The sequence below is a fragment of the Dendrobates tinctorius genome, unplaced genomic scaffold, assembly GCF_039654945.1.
Source record: "Dendrobates tinctorius isolate UK_male_01 unplaced genomic scaffold, ASM3965494v1 ptg000120l, whole genome shotgun sequence".
Classification (NCBI taxonomy): Eukaryota; Metazoa; Chordata; class Amphibia; order Anura; family Dendrobatidae; genus Dendrobates; species Dendrobates tinctorius.
In genome coordinates, this window is record NW_027361788.1 from 33,909,918 (window position 1) to 33,931,196 (window position 21,279).

The 21,279-nt window shown below is 47.1% G+C and overlaps 2 protein-coding genes across 4 annotated transcripts in view; one reads left to right on the forward strand and one right to left on the reverse strand.

Annotated features, from left to right (window-relative positions):
* ODF2 (outer dense fiber of sperm tails 2) overlaps window positions 1-5,769 on the reverse strand; it is a 42,960-nt gene extending 37,191 nt beyond the window's left edge. For 2 of the 3 annotated variants that reach the window (XM_073541108.1, XM_073541106.1), the window contains exons 1-2: window positions 5,641-5,769; window positions 151-276 (exon numbers count right to left, since the gene is read on the reverse strand). In XM_073541108.1, the coding sequence (XP_073397209.1) occupies window positions 151-276; window positions 5,641-5,655 (141 nt within the window). In that variant the 5' untranslated portion in view covers window positions 5,656-5,769. Of the gene's footprint in view, window positions 1-150; window positions 277-804; window positions 910-5,640 lie in introns of those variants that run through there. The other variant, XM_073541109.1, reaches the window with a different exon arrangement.
* Window positions 5,770-5,846: 77 nt separating this feature from the next.
* The window catches only part of GLE1 (GLE1 RNA export mediator), a 71,462-nt gene continuing 56,029 nt past the window's right edge, over window positions 5,847-21,279 (forward strand). Inside the window, exons 1-3 of the mRNA XM_073541112.1 lie at window positions 5,847-6,085; window positions 14,456-14,605; window positions 14,675-14,800. Coding sequence (XP_073397213.1) covers window positions 5,996-6,085; window positions 14,456-14,605; window positions 14,675-14,800 — 366 coding nt within the window. The 5' untranslated portion in view covers window positions 5,847-5,995. The remainder of the gene's footprint in view (window positions 6,086-14,455; window positions 14,606-14,674; window positions 14,801-21,279) is intronic.

A 21,279-nucleotide genomic window follows, 5' to 3' on the forward strand; every position in this document is an offset into this window, starting at 1 on the left:
AAAGAATCCCTTTAAATAATAAAACTGTCACTAGGTGGCGCTCACAGCAGACGTATTTAATAGGAGTCTAAAGCAAATCCCCCCCAGTGGCTGCTGCAAGTACAACGTGATTAAAGGGGTGAAAAGTTTTCCTGGTAGCGGTTGTCCTACCTGTACTTTGGAAGTGATTTTCGGACCCTTCTTAACATGGACGTGTACGGGAGTGCTCTCGTCTACATGGACGTGCAATGGTGGAGACGGGGAGCGGTTCTTCATTGCTCTCTGTTGGATGGTTTTCTGAAAAAAAAAAAAAAAAAAAAAGCAAAGAAGAAATAATATGTAAAAAAAAATAAATAAATAAATTCCACCAAAAATCCTCAAGACTGCAGCAACATGTGCTTATATATTAATTCCTCATATATCACATTCCTCAATAAATAAGACGTTCATCAGACAACATGCTGCCGCCTAGGGCAGCCTGTACTATGCAGACCGCTATCAGACAGCAGCAGACGTCAGGAAGGCTCTTAATGGGGTATTTCTAGAATAATCCAGTGCAAAATGTCCAGATTTTGCTTGAAATTCATCTGCACAAATCCACAATCTTCCCGTTATATTTGCATCTTCCCCGATGATCTGGATCAGAACAGACTCCCATTGATGCGGATTAAGCCCATCTGTAGTCAGCAGCGCTGAGAGCGAGCCTGATGGGCTGGGGGAAATGCTGCGGCCCTGGGGAGATGACGGCCATGCTTATTTATCCCCATGGAGCATTGCTGGTACATCTGGATCTGTTCCACCAGAAGCAGCACCCGGAGCACTCACTAGAGGAGACGGCAGATATACTGGCAGCACGGCGGCATCCTCCCGGGTGCTGAGGAGCCGTCTCCTGGGCTGCACCGACTGCAGCGATCCCCGGAGACTGTAAACTGTCCCTATAGTTACCGATGCTTCTTACAACTGTCTGATCCCGAAGCCAAGACGCTCCCTGATGTGGGAGAGGCCGAGTGACATAGGAGCTCAGGACACCGGGTGTGTACAGCATGAGGGACAGCGTACACAGCACGAGAGACAGTGTATACAGCATGAGGAATGGCGTACACAGCATGAGGGACAGTATATACAGCACGGGGGGACACAGCAATACAGCATGGGGGACGGCTTACACAGCACGAGAGACAGTGTATACAGCATGAGGGATGGCATACACAGCATGAGGTACAGTATATACAGCACGGGGGACGGCTTACACAGCACGAGAGACAGTGTATACAGCATGAGGGATGGCATACACAGCATGAGGTACAGTATATACAGCACGGGGGACGGCTTACACAGCACGAGAGACAGTGTATACAGCATGAGGGATGGCATACACAGCATGAGGGACAGTATATACAGCATGGGGGACGGCTTACACAGCACGAGAGACAGTGTATACAGCATGAGGGACGGCATACACAGCATGAGGTACAGTATATACAGCACGGGGGACGGCTTACACAGCACGAGAGACAGTGTATACAGCATGAGGGATGGCATACACAGCATGAGGGACAGTATATACAGCATGGGGGACGGCTTACACAGCACGAGAGACAGTGTATACAGCATGAGGGACGGCATACACAGCACGAGAGACAGTGTATACAGCATGAGGGATGGCATACACAGCATGAGGTACAGTATATACAGCACGGGGGACGGCTTACACAGCACGAGAGACAGTGTATACAGCATGAGGGATGGCATACACAGCATGAGGTACAGTATATACAGCACGGGGGACGGCGTACACAGCATGAGGGACAGTATATACAGCACGGGGGACGGCTTACACAGCACGAGAGACAGTGTATACAGCATGAGGGATGGCATACACAGCATGAGGTACAGTATATACAGCACGGGGGACGGCTTACACAGCACGAGAGACAGTGTATACAGCATGAGGGATGGCATACACAGCATGAGGTACAGTATATACAGCACGGGGGACGGCGTACACAGCATGAGGGACAGTATATACAGCACGGGGGACGGCATACACAGCAAGAGAGAGAGTATATACAGCACGGGGGACGGCATACACAGCAAGAGAGAGAGTATATACAGCACGGGGGACGGCGTACACAGCAAGAGAGAGTATATACAGCACGGGGGACGGCGTACACAGCATGAGGGACAGTATATACAGCACGGGGGACGGCATACACAGCAAGAGAGAGAGTATATACAGCACGGGGGACGGCGTACACAGCAAGAGAGAGTATATACAGCACGGGGGACGGCGTACACAGCAAGAGAGAGAGTATATACAGCACGGGGGACGGCGTACACAGCAAGAGAGAGTATATACAGCACGGGGGACACAGCAAGAGGGACAGTATATACAGCATGGGGGACGGCGTACACAGCACGGGAGACAGTGTATACAGCATGAGGGATGGCATACACAGCATGAGGTACAGTAAATACAGCACGGGGGACGGCATACACAGCAAGAGAGAGAGTATATACAGCACGGGGGACGGCGTACACAGCAAGAGAGAGTATATACAGCACGGGGGACGGCATACACAGCAAGAGAGAGTATATACAGCACGGGGGACGGCGTACACAGCATGAGGGACAGTATATACAGCACGGGGGACGGCATACACAGCACGGGAGACAGTGTATACAGCATGAGGAATGGCATACACAGCATGAGGTACAGTAAATACAGCACGGGGGACGGCATACACAGCAAGAGAGAGAGTATATACAGCACGGGGGACGGCGTACACAGCAAGAGAGAGAGTATATACAGCACGGGGGACGGCGTACACAGCAAGAGAGAGAGTATATACAGCACAGGGGGACGGCGTACACAGCAAGAGAGAGAGTATATACAGCACGGGGACACAGCAAGAGGGACAGTATATACAGCATGGGGGACGGCGTACACAGCACGGGAGACAGTGTATACAGCATGAGGGATGGCATACACAGCATGAGGTACAGTAAATACAGCACGGGGGACGGCATACACAGCAAGAGAGAGTATATACAGCACGGGGGACGGCGTACACAGCAAGAGAGAGAGTATATACAGCACGGGGGACGGCGTACACAGCAAGAGAGAGTATATACAGCACGAGGGACGGCATACACAGCATGAGGGACATTAAATACAGCACAAGGAACAGTATATACAGCACTGGTGACAGCGTACACAGCATGAGGGACAGTATATACAGAACAGGGGACAGTATATACAGCACGGGAGACGGCGTACGCAGCACGGGGGACAGTATATACAGCACGAGGGACAGCGTACGCAGCTTGGAGGACAGTATATACAGCACAGGAGACAGTATATACAGGACGGGGGACCGAGCAAGGGAGACTGTATATACAGGACGGGGGACCGAGCAAGGGAGACTGTATATACAGCACAGGGGACAGTATATACACTACCGTGTAGAAGTTTAGGGTCACTTAGAAATGTCCTTATTTTTGAAAGAAAAGCACATTGTTTTCCAATGAAGCTAACATTAAATGATTCAGAAATACACTCTATATATTGTTAATGTGGTAAATGACTTTTCTAGCTGCAAATAACTGGTTTGCAATGCAATATCTTCATAGGTGTATAGAGGCCCATTTCCAACAACCATCACTCCAGTGTTCTTATGGTACTTTGTGTTTGCTAACTGTGTAAGGCGGCTAATGGATGGTTAGGATACCCTTGGAAACCCTTGTGCAGGTATGTTAGTACAGCTGAAAATAGTTTGGCTGATTAGAGAAGCTATATACCTGACCTTCCTTTGAGCTAGTTGAGAGTCTGGAGCATTATATTTGTTGGTTCCATTAAACTCTCAAAATGGCCAGAAGAAAAGAACTTTCATGTGAAACTCAACAGTCTATTCTTGTTCTTAGAAATTAAGGCTATTCCATGCGAGAAATTGCCAAGAGACTGAAGATTTCCTACAACGGTGTGTACTACTCCCTTCAGAGGAGAGCACAAACAGGCTCTAACCAGAGTAGAAAGAGAAGTGAGAGGCTCCCCTGCACAACTGAGCAACAAGACAAGTACATTAGAGTTTGTAGGTTGAGAAATCGACGCCTCACAGGTCCTCAACTGGCTGCTTCATTAAATAGTACACGCAAAATGCCAGTGTCAACGTCTACAGTGAAGAGGCGACTCCTGGATGCTGGCCTTCAGGGCAGAGTGGCAAAGAAAAAGCCATATCTGAGACTGGCTAATAAAAGGAAAAGATTAATATGGGCAAAAGAACACAGACATTGGACAGAGGAAGATTGGAAAAAAGTGTTATGGACAGACGAATCCAAGTTTGAGGTGTTTGGATCACACAGAAGAACATTTGTGAGATGCAGAACAACTGAAAAGATGCTGGAAGAGTGCCTGACGCCATCTGTCAAGCATGGTGGAGGTAATGTGATGGTCTCGGGTTGCTTTGGTGCAGGTAAAGTGGGAGATTTGTACAAGGTAAAAGGGATTTTGAATAAGGAAGGCTATCACTCCATTTTGCAACGCCATGCCATACCCTGTGGACAGCGCTTGATTGGAGCCAATTACATCCTACAACAGGACAATGACCCAAAGCACACCTCCAAATTATGCAAGAACTATTTCGGGAAGAAGCAGGCAGCTGGTATTCTATCTGTAATGGAGTGGCCAGCGCAGTCACCAGATCTCAACCCCATTGAGCTGTTGTGGGAGCAGCTTGACCGTATGGTACGCAAAAAGTGCCCATCAAGCCAAACCAACTTGTGGGAGGGGCTTCTGGAAGCATGGGGTGAAATTTCTCCAGATTACCTCAGCAAATTAACTGCTAGAATGCCAAAGGTCTGCAATGCTGGAATTGCTGCAAAGGGAGAATTCTTTGACGAAAGCAAAGTTTGAAGGAGGAAATTACTATTTCAAATAAAAATTGCTTTTCTAACCTTGTCAATGTCTGGACTAGATTTTAAATTCATTTGGCAACTCATTTGATTAATAAAGGTATGAGTTTTCATGGAAAACACAAAATGGTCTGGGTGACCTCAAACTTTGGAACAGGGGACCGTGTATACAGCACAGGGTACAGTGTATGCACCACTGCCATACTGGCTCCCAGAGTGGACTCCTTTTACGTTTGGCTTCTGTAACGTTCTTCACTGAACACCGCACAATGCTCACTGTTGACATTCTTTCTTCCTTCCCAGACCTCTGCTTGCTGTTAGTGAATGTACACGCCATTGTTGTGCCATGATGCCGCTGATTATCAGGATTTACACAGGAAGGTTCTCATGGACTAAAATCAAGCAGAGGTCCAAAACAATCACTGCCTATAGATTGGTGGTCTCTAAAGTGCAGTCCCTCGAAACTGCTGCAAAACTACAACACCCAGCATGCCCCATCCACTCAGGCTGCGAGATGTGTCTGTAGAGGCCTTGGGCATGCTGGGAGTTGTAGTTTTCCAGACTGATGAGAAAAGATTTGAGACTACCACTATGGAAAAATAATCAAGGTCTAAGTGGCAGGCGATATGGGACTACAAGTCACAGAAAAACCATAATACCATTCATCAGGACTGCTGAGAGTTGTAATCTCCCAACTATAGCAAAACAATAACTCGTCACCCACATTATCCCCACCAGCTTCGCTCTTACCAATGGCGGCGGCATCTTTAGCAGCGACCACTGCCAAAACCCCTTTCTCCCCCTATTGGAGTCCCATCAGCTTCAGCAGCTCTGCGGCTCAGCTTTGTTCCGGGACACGCCCCCTCGGGCCAATCATTGGTTACTTCAAACGTCGTCCCAAATGAATTCGCCCTTTGATTGGTGGAGGCAGAAAAAAGGGGCGGTACTTTGAAACGGCTGTTGTCCTGACAACACTCGAAGACGCGTTCGGTTTCCTGGTTTGGTGAAGTCATGACCCGGAAGCAGTAAGGCGTAGCCCGGAAGTGGTCGTTCTGTGTTGCCGTTGCTGCTGCCGTTGCTGCTGCTTTCGCCGAGATCTGCAGCCATGCCGAGGAAGTTGGACATGGAGACCCTGGAGGCGCTGAGGAACTCTTCTAAGGGGAGGCTGCAGTATAACAGAGGCAGGGGATTGGAGGTAAAGGTTCGACCACCACTGAGGACCACTACAGCTCCTCTTGGGCTGTCTGATCGCCCCAGCTGTGGAATAAAGGGAATGAGCCATTAACCCCTTCCAGCCAGCACCAAGTTTCATGTTGTGCTTTGTTTTTTTCCATCCCCTTTGTACCATCCCCTTTGTATTCTCTCGTCCTCAACGCCGTATGAGGCTCGGGTTTCTGAAGGGCGAGTTGTCATTTTGAATGACACCGCTCAAAAAAATGGGATAAAAATCCCCTTGCCCCCCCCCCCACCCCATGTAAAAAAATGAACACCCCGGTGCCCGTGCTGTTCCAGCGGTGTCAGCACTGGCTCTCCTGTGGATCGTGTCACATTACGTCACGCCATCCCTGGGGCTAATGAGCGCTGGCTTCTCTCTCCTTTCCTAAGGACAAGTAAAGAAATCAGGAGAAAGTGAGAGCTGTGGCCGCCCTCTCGCTGCCTCCAGATGTCAGTCATGTCCTTAGGGGAGGAAAAATTAGTCAGAACTGATCGACCCCAGGGATTACATGACAGCCAGTGTTGGCACCAACACCGCAGAGGTGAGGGTAGATGTTATTTTACTAGTAGTAAATGTAGGGGTTCAGAGGTGGTAAACTGAGTACTGGGCAGCCCCTTTGATACCTTATGTGATATTTTGATCACTTTTCATTGCATTTTAGAGTAACGGCTACTGCTTTACAGCTTTCATCTTATAACTTAAAGGGGTTGGATAAACATTTACCGAATCCTAAGACCCTGCCTAAATTGTATCGTCATTAAGTTGTCAATGATTGACAGTAGCCTTTAGGCCTCATTTAGACATTAGTGATTTATTTTATTCAGTGTTTGGTCCAAGTGTCCATCTTTACCATCAGTGTCTCATCAGTGATTTTCTTGTATGCAAAGAAAAGAAATATTGCAAAGCTTCTTTTTGCCATTACAATGTCCAAATTATAACCTAATGATGCCATAGAAAATGGATTTTTTTTCTGGACACTTAATCTGTAAAAAAAAATCAAAACAGGACATGTGAACAGACTCATAGATTACAGTGAGTACATTTTTGATGTCTGAGGTCTTAAACCAGGGATGGGGAACCTCAGGCCCCAGGGCCATTTACGCCCTCGATGACCCTTTATCAGGCCCCCGAGCAGATTCTCAGGGACTGCATTCTTGGGCAGGGAGCTGTATTTTGTTTGCCACAAGCTCATTAATTTCTTCTTGCTCTGTTAGCACCCACACGCAGTGTTCACTACTGAACATTGAAGGGCATGCAATGAAAGATTAAATCATGAAACCAGTGCCAGAGTCAGGATGTACTTTGTGGGCGGAGTTTGTACAGGCCACGAAGGATGGTATAAATATCCAAATGGCCCTTGGCAGAAAAAATTTTCCCCACCCCTGTCTTAAACTATGTATACACACCCGAAAATTGTGACTTGCTGGGTGTACTCCAATCCTGAATCCACTCCATACTCCCAGACGTAACGTTTTGTAGCTGGAAGGAGTTAATTAGAACAGGACAGACCTACTGATACCTTCCTATTATGTAAGTACAGTGGGGAAAAAAGTATTTAGTCAGCCACCAATTGTGCAAGTTCTCTCACTTAAAAAGGCCAATAATTGACATCATAGGTAGACCACAACTATGAGAGTCAAAATGAGAATACAAATCCAGAAAATCAACTTGTCTGATTTGGCATGATGTATTTTTCAAATTATGGTAGAAAATAAGTATTCGAACACCTAAAAACATGCATTATTTCTGGCTCTCACAGAACTGTAACTTTCTTCAACCCCTTAATGACCGCCGATACGCGTTTTAACAGTGGTGGTTAAGGGTACTTAAACCGTTAATTCACAGCGCTGTGGAAAAAGTTTATAGCGCCCCCCCAGAGTCGGATTTTCTCCGAGGTCTCGGCTGCTGGGGGGGTAGCCGAGACCCCAGACAACATGATTTGGGTCGGCTTTGCGATCGCCATTTTTTACCGTATTACGGCGACCACAAACAAAAAAGTGAGATGTGCCATTTAATTTTTCTCTCCAGTGTCCTTCTGTCTCCAGGCCCCCCCCCCCCCCCCACAGTCGTCGGTGTCTTCTTCCAATAAGAAAATGGCGGGCACATGCGCAGTGCGCCCGCCGAGATGGGACGGCCGGTACCCGTGAACAATAAAAAGATTTTTCCTATTGTTTCCCCCCCCCTTTATTACCCCCTCAGTTAGGGAAAAATAATGAAATAAAGAAAATATATTTACTTTAATTTTCCCATTAGGGTTAGAGTTGGGCTAAAGTGAGTTGGAAGGGGTCTCCAAATGCGACATGGTGCCACCATTGATTCCAGCCAATTTTGCGTTCAAAAAGTCAAACGGTGCCCCCTCCCTTCCGAGCCCCAACGTGTGCCCAAACAGTGGTTTACCCCAACATATGGGGCATCAGCGTACTCAGGACAATTTGCACAACAACATTGGGGGTTGAATTTCTCCTATTACCCTTGGGAAAATAAAAAATGGTGGACTAAAACATCATTTTTGTGGAAAAAAAAATCTTTTTTTTTATTTTCATGGCTCGGTGTTATAAACGTCTGTGAAGCACTTAGGGGTTCAAAGTGCTCACCACATATCTAGATAACCTCCTTGGGGGGGTCTAGTTTCCAAAATGGGGTCACAGGTGGGAGGTTTCTATTGTTTAGGCACATCAAGAGCTCTGCAAACGCTACATGACGCTCGCAGACCATTCCATCAAAGTCTGCATTTCAAAACGTCACTACTTCCCTTCCGAGCCCCGACGTGTGCCCAAACAGTGGTGTCCCCCCCCCCCCCCATATATGGGGTACCAGTGTACTTGGGACAAACTGGACAACAACTTTTGGGTTCCAATTTCTCCTGTTACCCTTGTGAAAATAAAAAAAAATAGCTGGCTAAAAAATAATTTTTGAGGAAAAAAAATTATTTTATTTTAATGGCTCTGCGAAGAACTTGGGGGTTCAAAGTGCTCACCACACATCTAGATAAGTTCCTTAAGGGGTGTAGTTTCCAAAATAGTTTCCACTGTTTAGGCACATCAGGGGCTTTCCAAACGCGACATGGTATCTGATCTCATTTCCAGCCAATTCTGCATTGAAAAAGTCAAACGACGCTCCTTCCCTCCTGAGCTCTGCTGTACGCCTAAACGGTGGTTTACCCCCACTTGGGGTATCGGTGTAATCAGGACAAATTGCCCAACTTTGGGGGTCTAATTTCTCCTGTTACCCTTGTGAAAATAAAAATTTGGGAGCGAAAAAATAATTTTTGTGGAAAAATGATTTTTTATTTTCACGGCTCTAAGTTATAAACTTCTATGAAGCACTTGGGGGTTCAAAGTGCTCACCACACATCTAGATAAGTGCTCACCACACATCTAGATAAGTTCCTTAAGTGGTCTAGTTTCCAAAATGGTGTCACTTTTGGGGGGTTTCCACTGTTTAGGCACATCAGGGGCTCTCGAAACGCGACATGGCATCCGATCTCAATTCCAGCCAATTCTGCATTGAAAAAGTCAAACGGCGCGCCTTCCCTTCCAAGTCCTGCCATGCGCCCAAACAGTGGTTTACCCCCATATGTGTGGTATCGGCGTATTCAGGAGAAATTGCACAACAAATTTTGTGGCTAATTTTCTCTTTTTACACTTGTGAAAATAAAAAAAATTGGTTCTGACGTAAAATGTTTGTAAAAAAAAAAAAAAAAGTTAAATGTTATTTTTTTTCCTTCCACATTGCTTCAGTTCCTGTGAAGCACGTAAAGGGTTAATAAACTTCTTGAATGTGGTTTTGATCAGCTTGAGGGGTGCAGTTTTTAGAATGTTGTCACTTTTGGGTATTTTTTGCCATATAGACCCCTCAAAGTGACTTAAAATGTGAGGTGGTCCCTAAAAAAAAAAATGGTTTTGTAAATTTTGTTGTAAAAATGAGAAATCACTGGTCAACTTTTAACCCTTATAAGTTCCTAACAAAATATTTTTTTCCAAAGTTGTGCTGATGTAAAGTAGACATGTGGGAAATGTTATTTATTATCTATTTTGTGTGACATATCTCTCTGATTTAAGGGCATAAAAATTAAGTTTGAAAATTGCAAAATTTTAAATATTTTTGCCATATTTCCGTTTTTTTCAATAAATAAACTCAAGTCATATCGATGAAATTTTACCACTAACATGAAGTACAATACGTCATGAAAAAACAAACTCAATTAGCGGGATCCGTTAAAGCGTTCCAGAGTTGTAACCTCATAAATTGACAGTGGTCAGAATTGTAAAACTTGGCCTGGTCATTAAGCTATAAATTGGCTCCGTCACTAAGGGGTTAAGAGGCTCCCATGTCCTCCACTCATTACGTGTAGTAATGGCACCTGAACTTGTAATCAACACCTGTCCACAACCTCAAACAGTCGCACTCCAAACTCCACTATGGTGAAGACAAAAGAGGTGTCGAAGGACACCAGAAACAAAATTGTAGCCCTGCACCAGGCTGGGAAGACTGAATCTGCAATAGGCAAGCAGCTTGGTGTGATTAAATCAACTGTGGGAGCAATAATAATAAAATGGAAGAATCCCAGAACCACACGGGGGGACCTAGTGAATGACCTGCATAGAGCTGGGACCACCGTAACAAAGGCTACCACACTATGCTGTCAGGGACTCAGATCCCGCAGTGGCAGATGTGTCCCCCTGCTTAAGCCAGTACATGTCCGAGCCCATTTGAAGTTTCCTAGAGAGCATTTGGATTATCCAGAAGAGTATTGGGAGAATGTCATATGGTCTGATGAAACCAAAGTAGAACTGTTTGGTGAAAACAAAATACGTCGTGTTTGGAGGAGACGGAATGCTGAGTTGCATCCAAAGAACACCATACCTACTGTGAAGCATGGGGGGTGGCAACATCATTCTTTGGGGCTGTTTCTCTGCAAAGGGCCAGGATGACTGATCCATGCACATGTACATAATCAATGGGGCCATGTATCATGAGATTTTGAGGGCAAACCTCCTTCCATCAGCAAGGGCATTGAAGATGAAACGTGGATGGGTCTTTCAGCATGATAATGATCCCAAGCACACCGCCAGGGCAATGAAGGAGTGGCTTCGTAAGAAGCATTTGAAGGTCCTGGAGTGGCCTAGCCAGTTTCCAGATCTCAACCCCATAGAAAACCTTTGGAGGTTGTGGTGTAGTGACCACTGTGTCCGCTAGGGGGAGCTGTGTGGATGTCCCAGGACGGGTGTACAGGCACATCCAGTTTGGTAACAGGAGTAGGGTTCTAAAGGATCGTTATGTATCCCAAGGTGGGTGGCCTTGGGATGAAGGCTTGATTATGTGCTGATCAGCAGAGCTACTGCTGATCTTCTGTTCCAATGTGTTAGGGAGAAGCCTTCAAGTGATTGGTGAGACGGGTGGGATCAATCGCCTACAAACCCACCCAGGGGCGTGTGTCTAGAACTCCATAGTAAAGTGTATGTGTGTGAATGGTTGTAGGACCTGCGATGAGGTCATAGCCATGAGATCCGGTGGACGTGGCTATGGACCATATAAGGTGGCCAGGGTTGGTCACATGAGGGAGTGCTTGGACCCGGTTGGTCCGTATGGAAGGTCTCGTCAGGCAGACTGCAGGAAGATGTGTCTGCCTTCCTGAGTGCACGTGTATCATGGCTGCACATGTCTGAGAATTCCCAGGACAGGGAATGAACGTCAGGACTGAGAAGCAGCTATGAGGTAACCCAGACAGGGGAAATAACTGTGAGGCTAAAGAGCCTGCGTACCGGACATAACCCTGTGGTCAAACAGGCTTTGCTAACAGAGCGGAGCTCTGACATGGACGGTATGCTTATCTGATATGAACTTTATATTGCTGTTGATGGTTTATGCTGCATAATAAACCGAATGGACTGAGTTATGTTGAGAAACCTGTGCTGGACCTGATATATCGGCTGCCTAGCGAGTATCCCCTACCTAAATGACAAGCGCTACCTTACAAGGGATTTTAAAGTCCGTGTTGCCCAGCGACAGGCCCAAAACATCACTGCTCTAGAGAAGATTTGCATGGAGGAATGGGCCAACATACCACCAAAAGTGTGTGCCAACCTTGTGAAGACTTACAGAAAATGTTTGACCTCTGTCATTGCCAACAAAAGATATATAACAAAATATTGAGATGAACTTTTGTTAATGACCAAATACTTATTTTCTGTAGTAACCCTCCAGGACAGCACACCTGGAGTATGTTACCCCTTTCCTAATAGGGAGAGGAAATGACAGAGGTTAAATAACCCCTCCCACATCCTCCCCCCTCAGTGTTCTTTCCTGGCCCTACTAGGGATGAAGAGGTCATCCACGGTGTGCTGTGCCGGCAAGTCACTGGGGGTAAAGAGATTCTGGCTGGGCAGAAGGGGAGCAGACTTACCTCTCCTCCCCGAGTGCTGCTCCCGTCTCCATCCTGGACTTGGGACTCCCCTTTCAGTCTTCACCTTCGGGTAAGGTCTGTGGGGGATTCTTCGGCTGGAGGCCTCTGAGTTCTCCAGCCCTTCTCCGCCTCCTACTCCTGCGCTGTGGAGCAGCGTGTTGCGCTGGGCGCTCACTCACAAAGACTTCCAGATCTGAAGCCAGCAGCAGGATATGACGTCACACACCGGCCGACTTCAGCATACCGAGAGGATTTTCGCGTTCCACGCTAAAAACGCATGGCCAAGGAAAACATCTACGGTAGGACCACGGTGCAGTAAACAACATGGAGATGTCAGGTTTCTCTCGCTCTGCTTCTGCAGATCCCAGCGCCCTCTCGGTCCCAGTAAGTACTCTGTTACTGGGTGTCCATTCCCTGTGTGCAGGTTTAGAGCTTTATTATTCCTTCTCCCCTTTCTTGTAGGGGAACAAGGAACCTGCACGAGGAAGCAAGTTCAAGACTTCACGGAGATGTGCAAAAAAAGCTGGCCGCTTTGCATAAGAAGACATAATGCAAAGAGTGCACTGAGAGAAGGTCATCAGGGAAGAGCAACCATTCTTGATGGAAGAAATTAAGGGCTTAAGGTACTGTCACACTTAGCGATGTACCAGCGATCCCGACCAGCGATATGACGCGGTCAGGATCGCTGGTACATCGCTAAGTGGTCGCTAGTGAGCTGCCACACAGGCAGATCTCACCAGCGACATCGCTGGGGACGGGGATCGCTACTTACCTGTCACACCAGGCGATCCTGCGTCCTCCCGCCCGGCTCCACGCGTCGCTCGTCCTCACAGCAGGAAGCGCCGCAGGAAGCAGACGACGAGAAACAGTCCTGAACGTTCTCGCGCGATCAGCGATAACCAGCGGGGGAGCCGGTCGTAGGTAAGTATCACACATAGCGATATCACTAGCAATATCGCTATAACGTCACTAGTTATAGCGATATTGCTAGCGATATCTCTTAGTGTGACATGCCCTTTAAACCAACAGGAGATAAAAACCTCCCTGGCTGCTTTTTCCCAGCCCGCACCCTTTCCCAGTGTCTCTCCAGAAGTTAAAAGGAGGAAGCTTAATTTAGAGGAGGAAAGGGATGATGACTCGGGATAAAACGTCGATCCCAGACGAACCTCTGGAAGAAGGCACATTAATCCAGGACCCAGAGGTCTCCCAACAGGAGAGAGATTATTTCCCCTCAGGGGATAGAGAGGAACTCCTCAAGGCAGTAAGGAAGACCATGGAGATTGAGGAGAAGATTGCCCAGATGGTACAGGAAGAAATGTTTGGGGGGGGGTCTCCGTTCTAGGAAGAAGCAGGTGTTTCCCATTCTCCAGAAAAGAGGCTGACCATTCCAGCGGTGATTAAGTACAGGTTCCCTGTAGACAACAAGATGGCAGCATGCTGGTCAGAGATTCCAAAGGTCGACGTCCAGATTGCTTGGGTAGCTAAGAAGACCAAACCACCATTTGAGGATGTCTCACAGTTGAAGGACCCTTTGGAACGCAAGATGTCATGCAATGTCATCAGCAGCACATGTCTCTGCAGACTTAACAGGGTTCTGGTAATCAGTGGGACTTTGCAATGAATCTTTAATCTAGCTGATATGAACGGGTTTGATTTCAGGAATAAGGAGAAGGCTTGTCAAGAGTAGACTGTCCCTTTAAATTTGCATTGCTCCTTGTCATTTATTATAAGAAATCAAGATGTTGTTTTTTTTTTGTTTGTTTTGTTTTTCCAGAAATGGAATTATACCTGACCGTGGGTTGTTTCTGGGATTAGAGTTTTCTTGAAATGAAATGAATGGGAATGAGTTGTAATACCACACACTCTCTGGAGATAAATGAGGGCACTGTTTATCACAACCCTTTTTAACTTTTCTGATTATTTCTCTTTCATTTGCCTTTTAGAATACTCTGAGTTTCAACGAGTCTACTGTGATGTTATCCGAATATGCTGGCTGGGTCCTGGATAACATCATCAACCGCTCAGAACCAGACAATGATTCCAGAGAGAGGCCTTCACCTCAAGATGACTTGTCCATCACACGCAAAGAATCGGTAAGGTCATTATGTCCCCTGCTGTTTCCGTGGTTGAACTTTTTAGTTCTCACTATCCTACCTTCTCAGGAGAAGACGCGCTCCGAAGAGTCACTTACAGAAGTGGAATCGTCATCAAAACTGCGGATGGAGAAAGTCATGGAAGTGGAAGGCAGTATAATATTGTATGAAAAAGCACAAGAGATGAAAGTGAAGGTAGGTTTATAGGAAGGTGTTCGATTGATAATGGAGTTTCTGCAGAAACAATGCCACCCCTGTCTACAGGTTATATGTGGTACTGCAGAACAGCCCTATCACTTCAGTAGGGCTAGTACCAGATACAGCCCATGATGTGACCCTACTGCTAGAAAAAAGTAGCCACATTTTTCTAATTGTATACAACCCTATACAATATCTGCCAACTTTCAGGAACCCACACCTATCAGCGTACTGTAGCTCAGTTCTACCCAAATGAATAGGACCAATCTGTAATATCAGGCACAGCCATTAATGAATGCCTCTGGTAAACAATGTAGGGAGCGCCACTGCCCCAGCTCATTTGATTGTGGGGAGCTCGTTGTCTTATACCGAACAATTCTAAGTCTTGGTTAAAGAATTGGGCAAAATGATTTACAGAACCTTGATCCATTGGTCACGTCAATGGTCCATGATTCATCTGTGGTGGTCATTGGTTTGGTCTGATAAGAATGACGTTATTGTTCCGACACATACATGACGTCATATCAGGCTTACTAATCAGAAGAGGCCTGGCGATGCTGGCAGGTTTGCAGAACTCTGGCTTGGAAGTCACGGACCACCGACGTGACTGTCGGACTAGGGTCCTACAAATCTTTTTGCGCTATTTTGGTACTTTATCAATATCTCAGTAAGTCCGTTAACTTTTTATGTCATTAACGGGCACTTTTTATCTTTGTTATCTCAGTTGCTTTATTGGAGGGCACAGAAACCTGGAGGCAGACACTATAATAACGTCCTAAATGAAAATTTGCTCCTCCCCTGCAGACTATACCTCACCTACTAGCGTCAGGACTCCTCAGTTTTTTGTAGTGTCAGTTGGAGACAACAGAGGTCTGAGTCTCAGACCCGTTTTAAGCCCTTTTAGGTTAGGCGTTATCCGTCTCTTGCTTTCTATTTTGCAAATGGATTACTTGGAAGATAACGGGGTGTAATTGTGCACTCAGGTTCACCCACGTAGTGATGGAGAGTACATCATGTACCTTGATGCATTCGGCAATCAGGTACTGGGGTGCTGGTTCTTCAGCCAGGTGTCTCCTGCCTGTCCGCTCACCATAGCGCGTGTTGCATCGGGCGGAAGATGTAGCATATGAAGAGGTTCTTCAGGACATATGAGTATGCAACTGCTGCAACCCTGCGTTGCGGCTAATTCCCTTGACATTTTTGGGGGGCATTCCCCCCACACATGCCGTTATTTCATGTTTTTGGTTGTCTATCCCCCTCTCTCGCCCATCTCCCTTCTTGCGTTGGGTGTGGGCTTTGAGATTCACATGCGTGGGGTCACCCTATGCGCACGGTGCTATGAGAGCCAGATGTCTTCACTGGCAGGGAGTGTGCAGATAGCACATTGCCTATTAGGTCTCTGCTCTGCCCCCAATGTCGCTATGCGACATGTATGCGGTGACCAGCCAATCAGTAGAGCTTTTGTTGATGGGTTATCAGGGCGGCCAGCTGTCATGTCAGCAACCAATGAGCGTGGCTTCCTCTGGGAAGTCTGTAGGCCAATCAGAACAGTCAGTGGTAGTGATCAACCAATCATTTGCGGCCAAGCCATGTGACAGGTCCCACCCTCCAGCCAATCAGTGTGGCCCGTGGGATGGACCGTGCGGCCTATCTAGTCACAGGGGTGCTCTCGCATGGTTGTTCCTTTTCGATCCAATCATGCTGCTTACATGAGACTTATGAAGCAAAGGTCTGTACCCCCTCTCTCAGGGTTAAGGGGTTGTCCGGTCCAAATAGATAAGTGTGCAGTCACTCTCTGTGACTGCAGATTTATGAATCCTCCAGTGCACGCACTGTGTGCTGTGTGGAATCGCCAGTTTCTGATATGGGAACAGAGGATATATATGCGTTAAGCATACTCCCGGCCAGACCCAGTCCAGTGGGCATGACATCGTTCCATACAAGTGAATGCTGACTTATAGATTTGGACCAGACAACCCCTTTTAAGGCTCACTTTATGTGGGTGGTAGGAGCTTCCTGGGCAGTTAGTCACCAGGCATTGGTTATTCAACTCTGTAAGGCAGCTACTTGGTCATTGATGCATACCTTCTTTACCTTCTTGATGTTTTACAGGGTCAACACATTTGCTTTGGCAGGAGTATACTGCAGGAGGCAGTTTGAGCAAGAGTGGAAAACTCCTGTAGTAACAATATAATGTTTAATTTTCATTCCCACCCCATGGACAGCTTTGGGACATCCCGCAGTTTTGTATCCCCCTAACCCCCATGAAGTGACTGAGAAATTGAAGATTTTTGGATTTTTTGGATATTTTGGTGAAATTTTTCTTGTAGTTTTTATTGGGGGGACACAGCACCCACCCTTGGCTGCTTGGCTTGAGTGTGCGTTTACATTGTTTTTCTCTGGGGATGTATTTGGATTATTTTCCTTTCGTACTTTTAATAATTTTTGCATCTTCTACTGCTTTCTCACTAAACTGAGGAGGCCAGATGCCGGCAGGCGAGGTATAGTGTGCTGGGGAGGAGCCAGTTAGTGTCAGCCTGCAGGTGGCAGCAGACTAACTCACAGTTGTTTGTGTCCTCCAATGAAGACTGCGAGAAGGATTTTACGGTGAGTACCAAAAATCGGGGGCGTGTCCGGATGAGGAGCTGAGCAGTCGCAGACAGCACTAGCTTTGTGCTTCTGCAGACCTGTAGTGGCTCAAAGCAGCAACGGTGGGAGAAACCTGCACAAACGTTCACCGCAGCCTCAGGCACACTCCAGGCAACGATGGGGTGCACTACCAGGAGCAGGGGAGCAGCGCCAGGCAGGATCGCGGTCTTTGTAACGGAGCCTGGGAAAATCCAAGATGGCTGCGCGGCACTCACCATGCGGCCGCTGGCGGTGTGGAGCGCTCTGGGGCGTCTGATCTCCTGACAACGGGTCAGACCTTACCGGAGAACAGCCTCGGCGTAGCGGAGCAGGCACAAGAGGAGTCGGGCAGATCTTCACCCAGGAGCCCAGAGAAATCATCAGACAACAAACCGCAAGTACCGGTATATGCACTTGACACAGGGCACAGCTCTACTCCCATCACAGAGGCCACACTAAGGCACTGCTAGGTGATCTAAAGCAGGCTATACACATTGACATTACGTCAGCTGCACTACAGAAAGACATTGGGCACATATGGGACAGAACAGCCCACATAGAGGAGAAGGTGGAGGAGTTCACCACAGCCCACAACCGCTTAGTGGACGCTCACAGTGAGGCAGATGAGGAGATCACCGCTCTAAAACTGAAGCTGGAGGACCGCTCCAGGTTCAACAATCTGCACTTCAGGGGATACCAGAAAGTGTTGCTCCATTGAAGGAGTTCCTAACTGATTTTGTTACCGCACTAGTCCCCGAGGCAGAACAGCAAGACCTCATAATAGAGCGCACAGAATCCCCAAACCCAAAAGTGCCCCCGCCTCTGCGCCCAGGGATGTAATTGCCCAACTTCACTTTTACCACTTCAGAGAAGCCATCAGTAAAGCAGCAGCGGGCGGACCGGAGCTCCTAGAGAGGTTCAAGAGCATCATGGTGTTCACTGACCTCTAACCCGTCACCCTGAACAGAAGGCGGGAATTCTCCACAGCCACCAAGATCTTACAGGACAATGGGATCGCGTACAAGTGGGGCTACCCTGTGAAGCTGATCGTCAGCAAGAATGGAGCCACACAGGGTCCCGACTTCCCCTCAAGAGGCTATGACTCTGCTGCAGAATTGGTCGCTGGCGACAGTGGACGAGGATGCCAGCTCCCCGCTGAAGAAGCCGCCCCCCCTGATGAGGGAGTGGACATGAACAAGAAAGCAGAAGATAAGACTTCCTTTTCACCATGGTCTGCGGAGGCATGAGAGGAGAGTGTTCATTTCCCTCAGTACCCCCACTATATACTGGATAGTGGAGCATATCCAGGAAGTTCACTTAGAACCCAACTCTATTTTTGGAACCGTTAGTTTTTCACAAATTTAAGATATGGTTTTTGTTAATCCCCCAGTTGTTTTAATTGTCTAGTTCCAAAGGAAAAAAGAGGGGGTCTCCAGCACCAAAATTAGTGAAAAAAGATAAAACTCACATTTATTAGGAAGGTTTTAAAATCATATTAATAAGCCACCATGACAGGCAAGGCTACCTTACGCGTTTCAGACAGATATTACACATGTCCTTAGTCATAGGTATATCTTATCAAAACTAGGAAGCTTAAATAAATGAATACATCAAGAGTCTCTGGTCTAATAATGTGGGTAGATAGTATAGAACATGGCAGTAGGGGGATTTCAGATCATAGCCCTGTCGTTCTTAAACTTAAATACGGACCACTCAGCAACAGGATGGCATGGAAAGTAAACCCCTTTTGGCTGAAGTTGATAGAATTAGTCGATCAATTACATTGCTTCATTTCATCCCACCCTGAACCTCGGAATATTAACTTATTTTGGGATGCCCTTAAGGCAGGGGTGGGCAATTAATTTTGCCATGGGGCCGCATTAGAAATTGGGATGGTGTCAGAGGGCCGGACTAATATAATTAACTCAGTTGTACCCAATACTATATATGTATATAATATATAGTTTACATATGCTATCTTTTCAGAAACAAACAGTATGTTAAATAATGCAAAGATTTACAATACAATGAAATTAGTCTCGTAATGGCGACTCAAATTGTAACCTTTAAACACAGCTATGTGCTCTCTACAAACTAAGCACACAGCTTTACCTTTGGCTTCAGCAAATATTTAGAAGTCCATTCCTTGTTAAAAACTCTGCATTCTGCATCAATCTTTCTTTTTCAGCCGACATATTTAATGGCTATAACAGCTAACCTTGCCTAATTCTTCTAATGGGAGTCTCTGCCCAAGTTTCAGAAGAACGTGGCTGCTGCAGGGGACAGGGGAGGAAGCAAGTGGTACTGTGTACCACTCCTGTCCTGCTCACAGGAGCTTTATTAGGCGCTGACCACTCTACCCAGAGTCCCAGACCCTGGCCTGACGTAAACACCCAGTCCAGACCCAAACACCCAGTCCAGACCCAGTCTAAAGTAATTGATGCCAGCCTTACGTTGCACCACAGTGTCACTGGTCTGCTTGCAGCAGTATAGATCACTCCACGCCCGCACGTTTTAGCACAAAGATGGAGGCGTGGCGTGATGTATACTGCTGCAAGCAGACGCCACCAACGGCATCTGCGCAGCCCTCTCTCAGACCACCAGGCAATGTTTCTGTGCCGCTCTCAGGAGGTCGGGGTCCTCTCCGCTCACCACCGCGTCTGCCGGGACTCCTCAGCTTTCTGCTTTCCTCAGGAATGATTCATGAGGAAAACAGGAACCGGAGAAGTCCCGGACCCCTCCGCGGGCCGGTCACAGGCAGTGGGCGGGCTGGATGCGGCCCGGGGGCCGCCCCTTGCCCAGGTCTGCCTTAAGGCATACTTGAGGGGCTGCTTATCTACGATTTCTTATATAAAGCAAGTGACATCGAGGGAGGATGATGAGGTGGAGCGGCGATTGAGAGACTCGGAGGCCGCCTATATATATATCTGATCAGACTAGTGGCAATAGGGTGGAGTGGCTGGCTGCTCAAAGATTATATACTCAACACATAGACACCAGGTCCAAACGTAAATTATTTTTTGGCCCGTCAATCTTATTTCGAGCTGGGGAACTGTCAGGAACACCGCACTGCACTTGCTCACTGAGCCAGAGCGCGTGTCCTGAGTACAAAGACTGTGCACAAAGATACCTGCGGAGCGGGCAGCAGTGGTGACAATGCATGCTCCAGGACCTGAATCACGTGACTGCTGGGGGCGTGGCCTAAGCTCCACGGAGCTAGGAGCTGCAGGGAAACTCCTAGAAAGGTAACTACAGGACATTGTTACCAAGGGGCATAGACAGAGACAGAAACCAGATCAAGCCGAGGTCAAAGCACGAGATAGCAATACAGTACCAAAGGATTAGACAGAATGGATAGTCAGGACGTAGCAATAGATCAGAAAACCAGAACGGGCATTACACGGTACAATAGGGGTAAACTGTAACAGAGTAACGATAGCCAAGCCAGGAGGTCAGAACCAGAAAAGACAATGGTACCAAAACGAGAGACTGAGTACAGAGTGAAGGAACAAGCCGGGTCATACACGGGAAGCAAACAAACAACGCAGAGTACACGCACACCAGGGGTCAGACACACCAGAACAGCAGTATAACTGACAGAGAATGCTAGTTTGGAGTGAGTATAAATACCCCTCCCAGATCCAAAGAGAGGCCGGCAAAAGTTAACCCTGTGAGAACAGGACATTAACCATGTCCTAACCATGACAGGAGCCAGGCAAGTAAATTATTGGCCTATTTGGTACGTTAACACAACACTACTAACACAATATTACAGATCCGTAGCTTAGATGGTACTCTGGTATCTTCAATGAAGAAATACTGAGCTGCTTCCATAACTATTATAGATC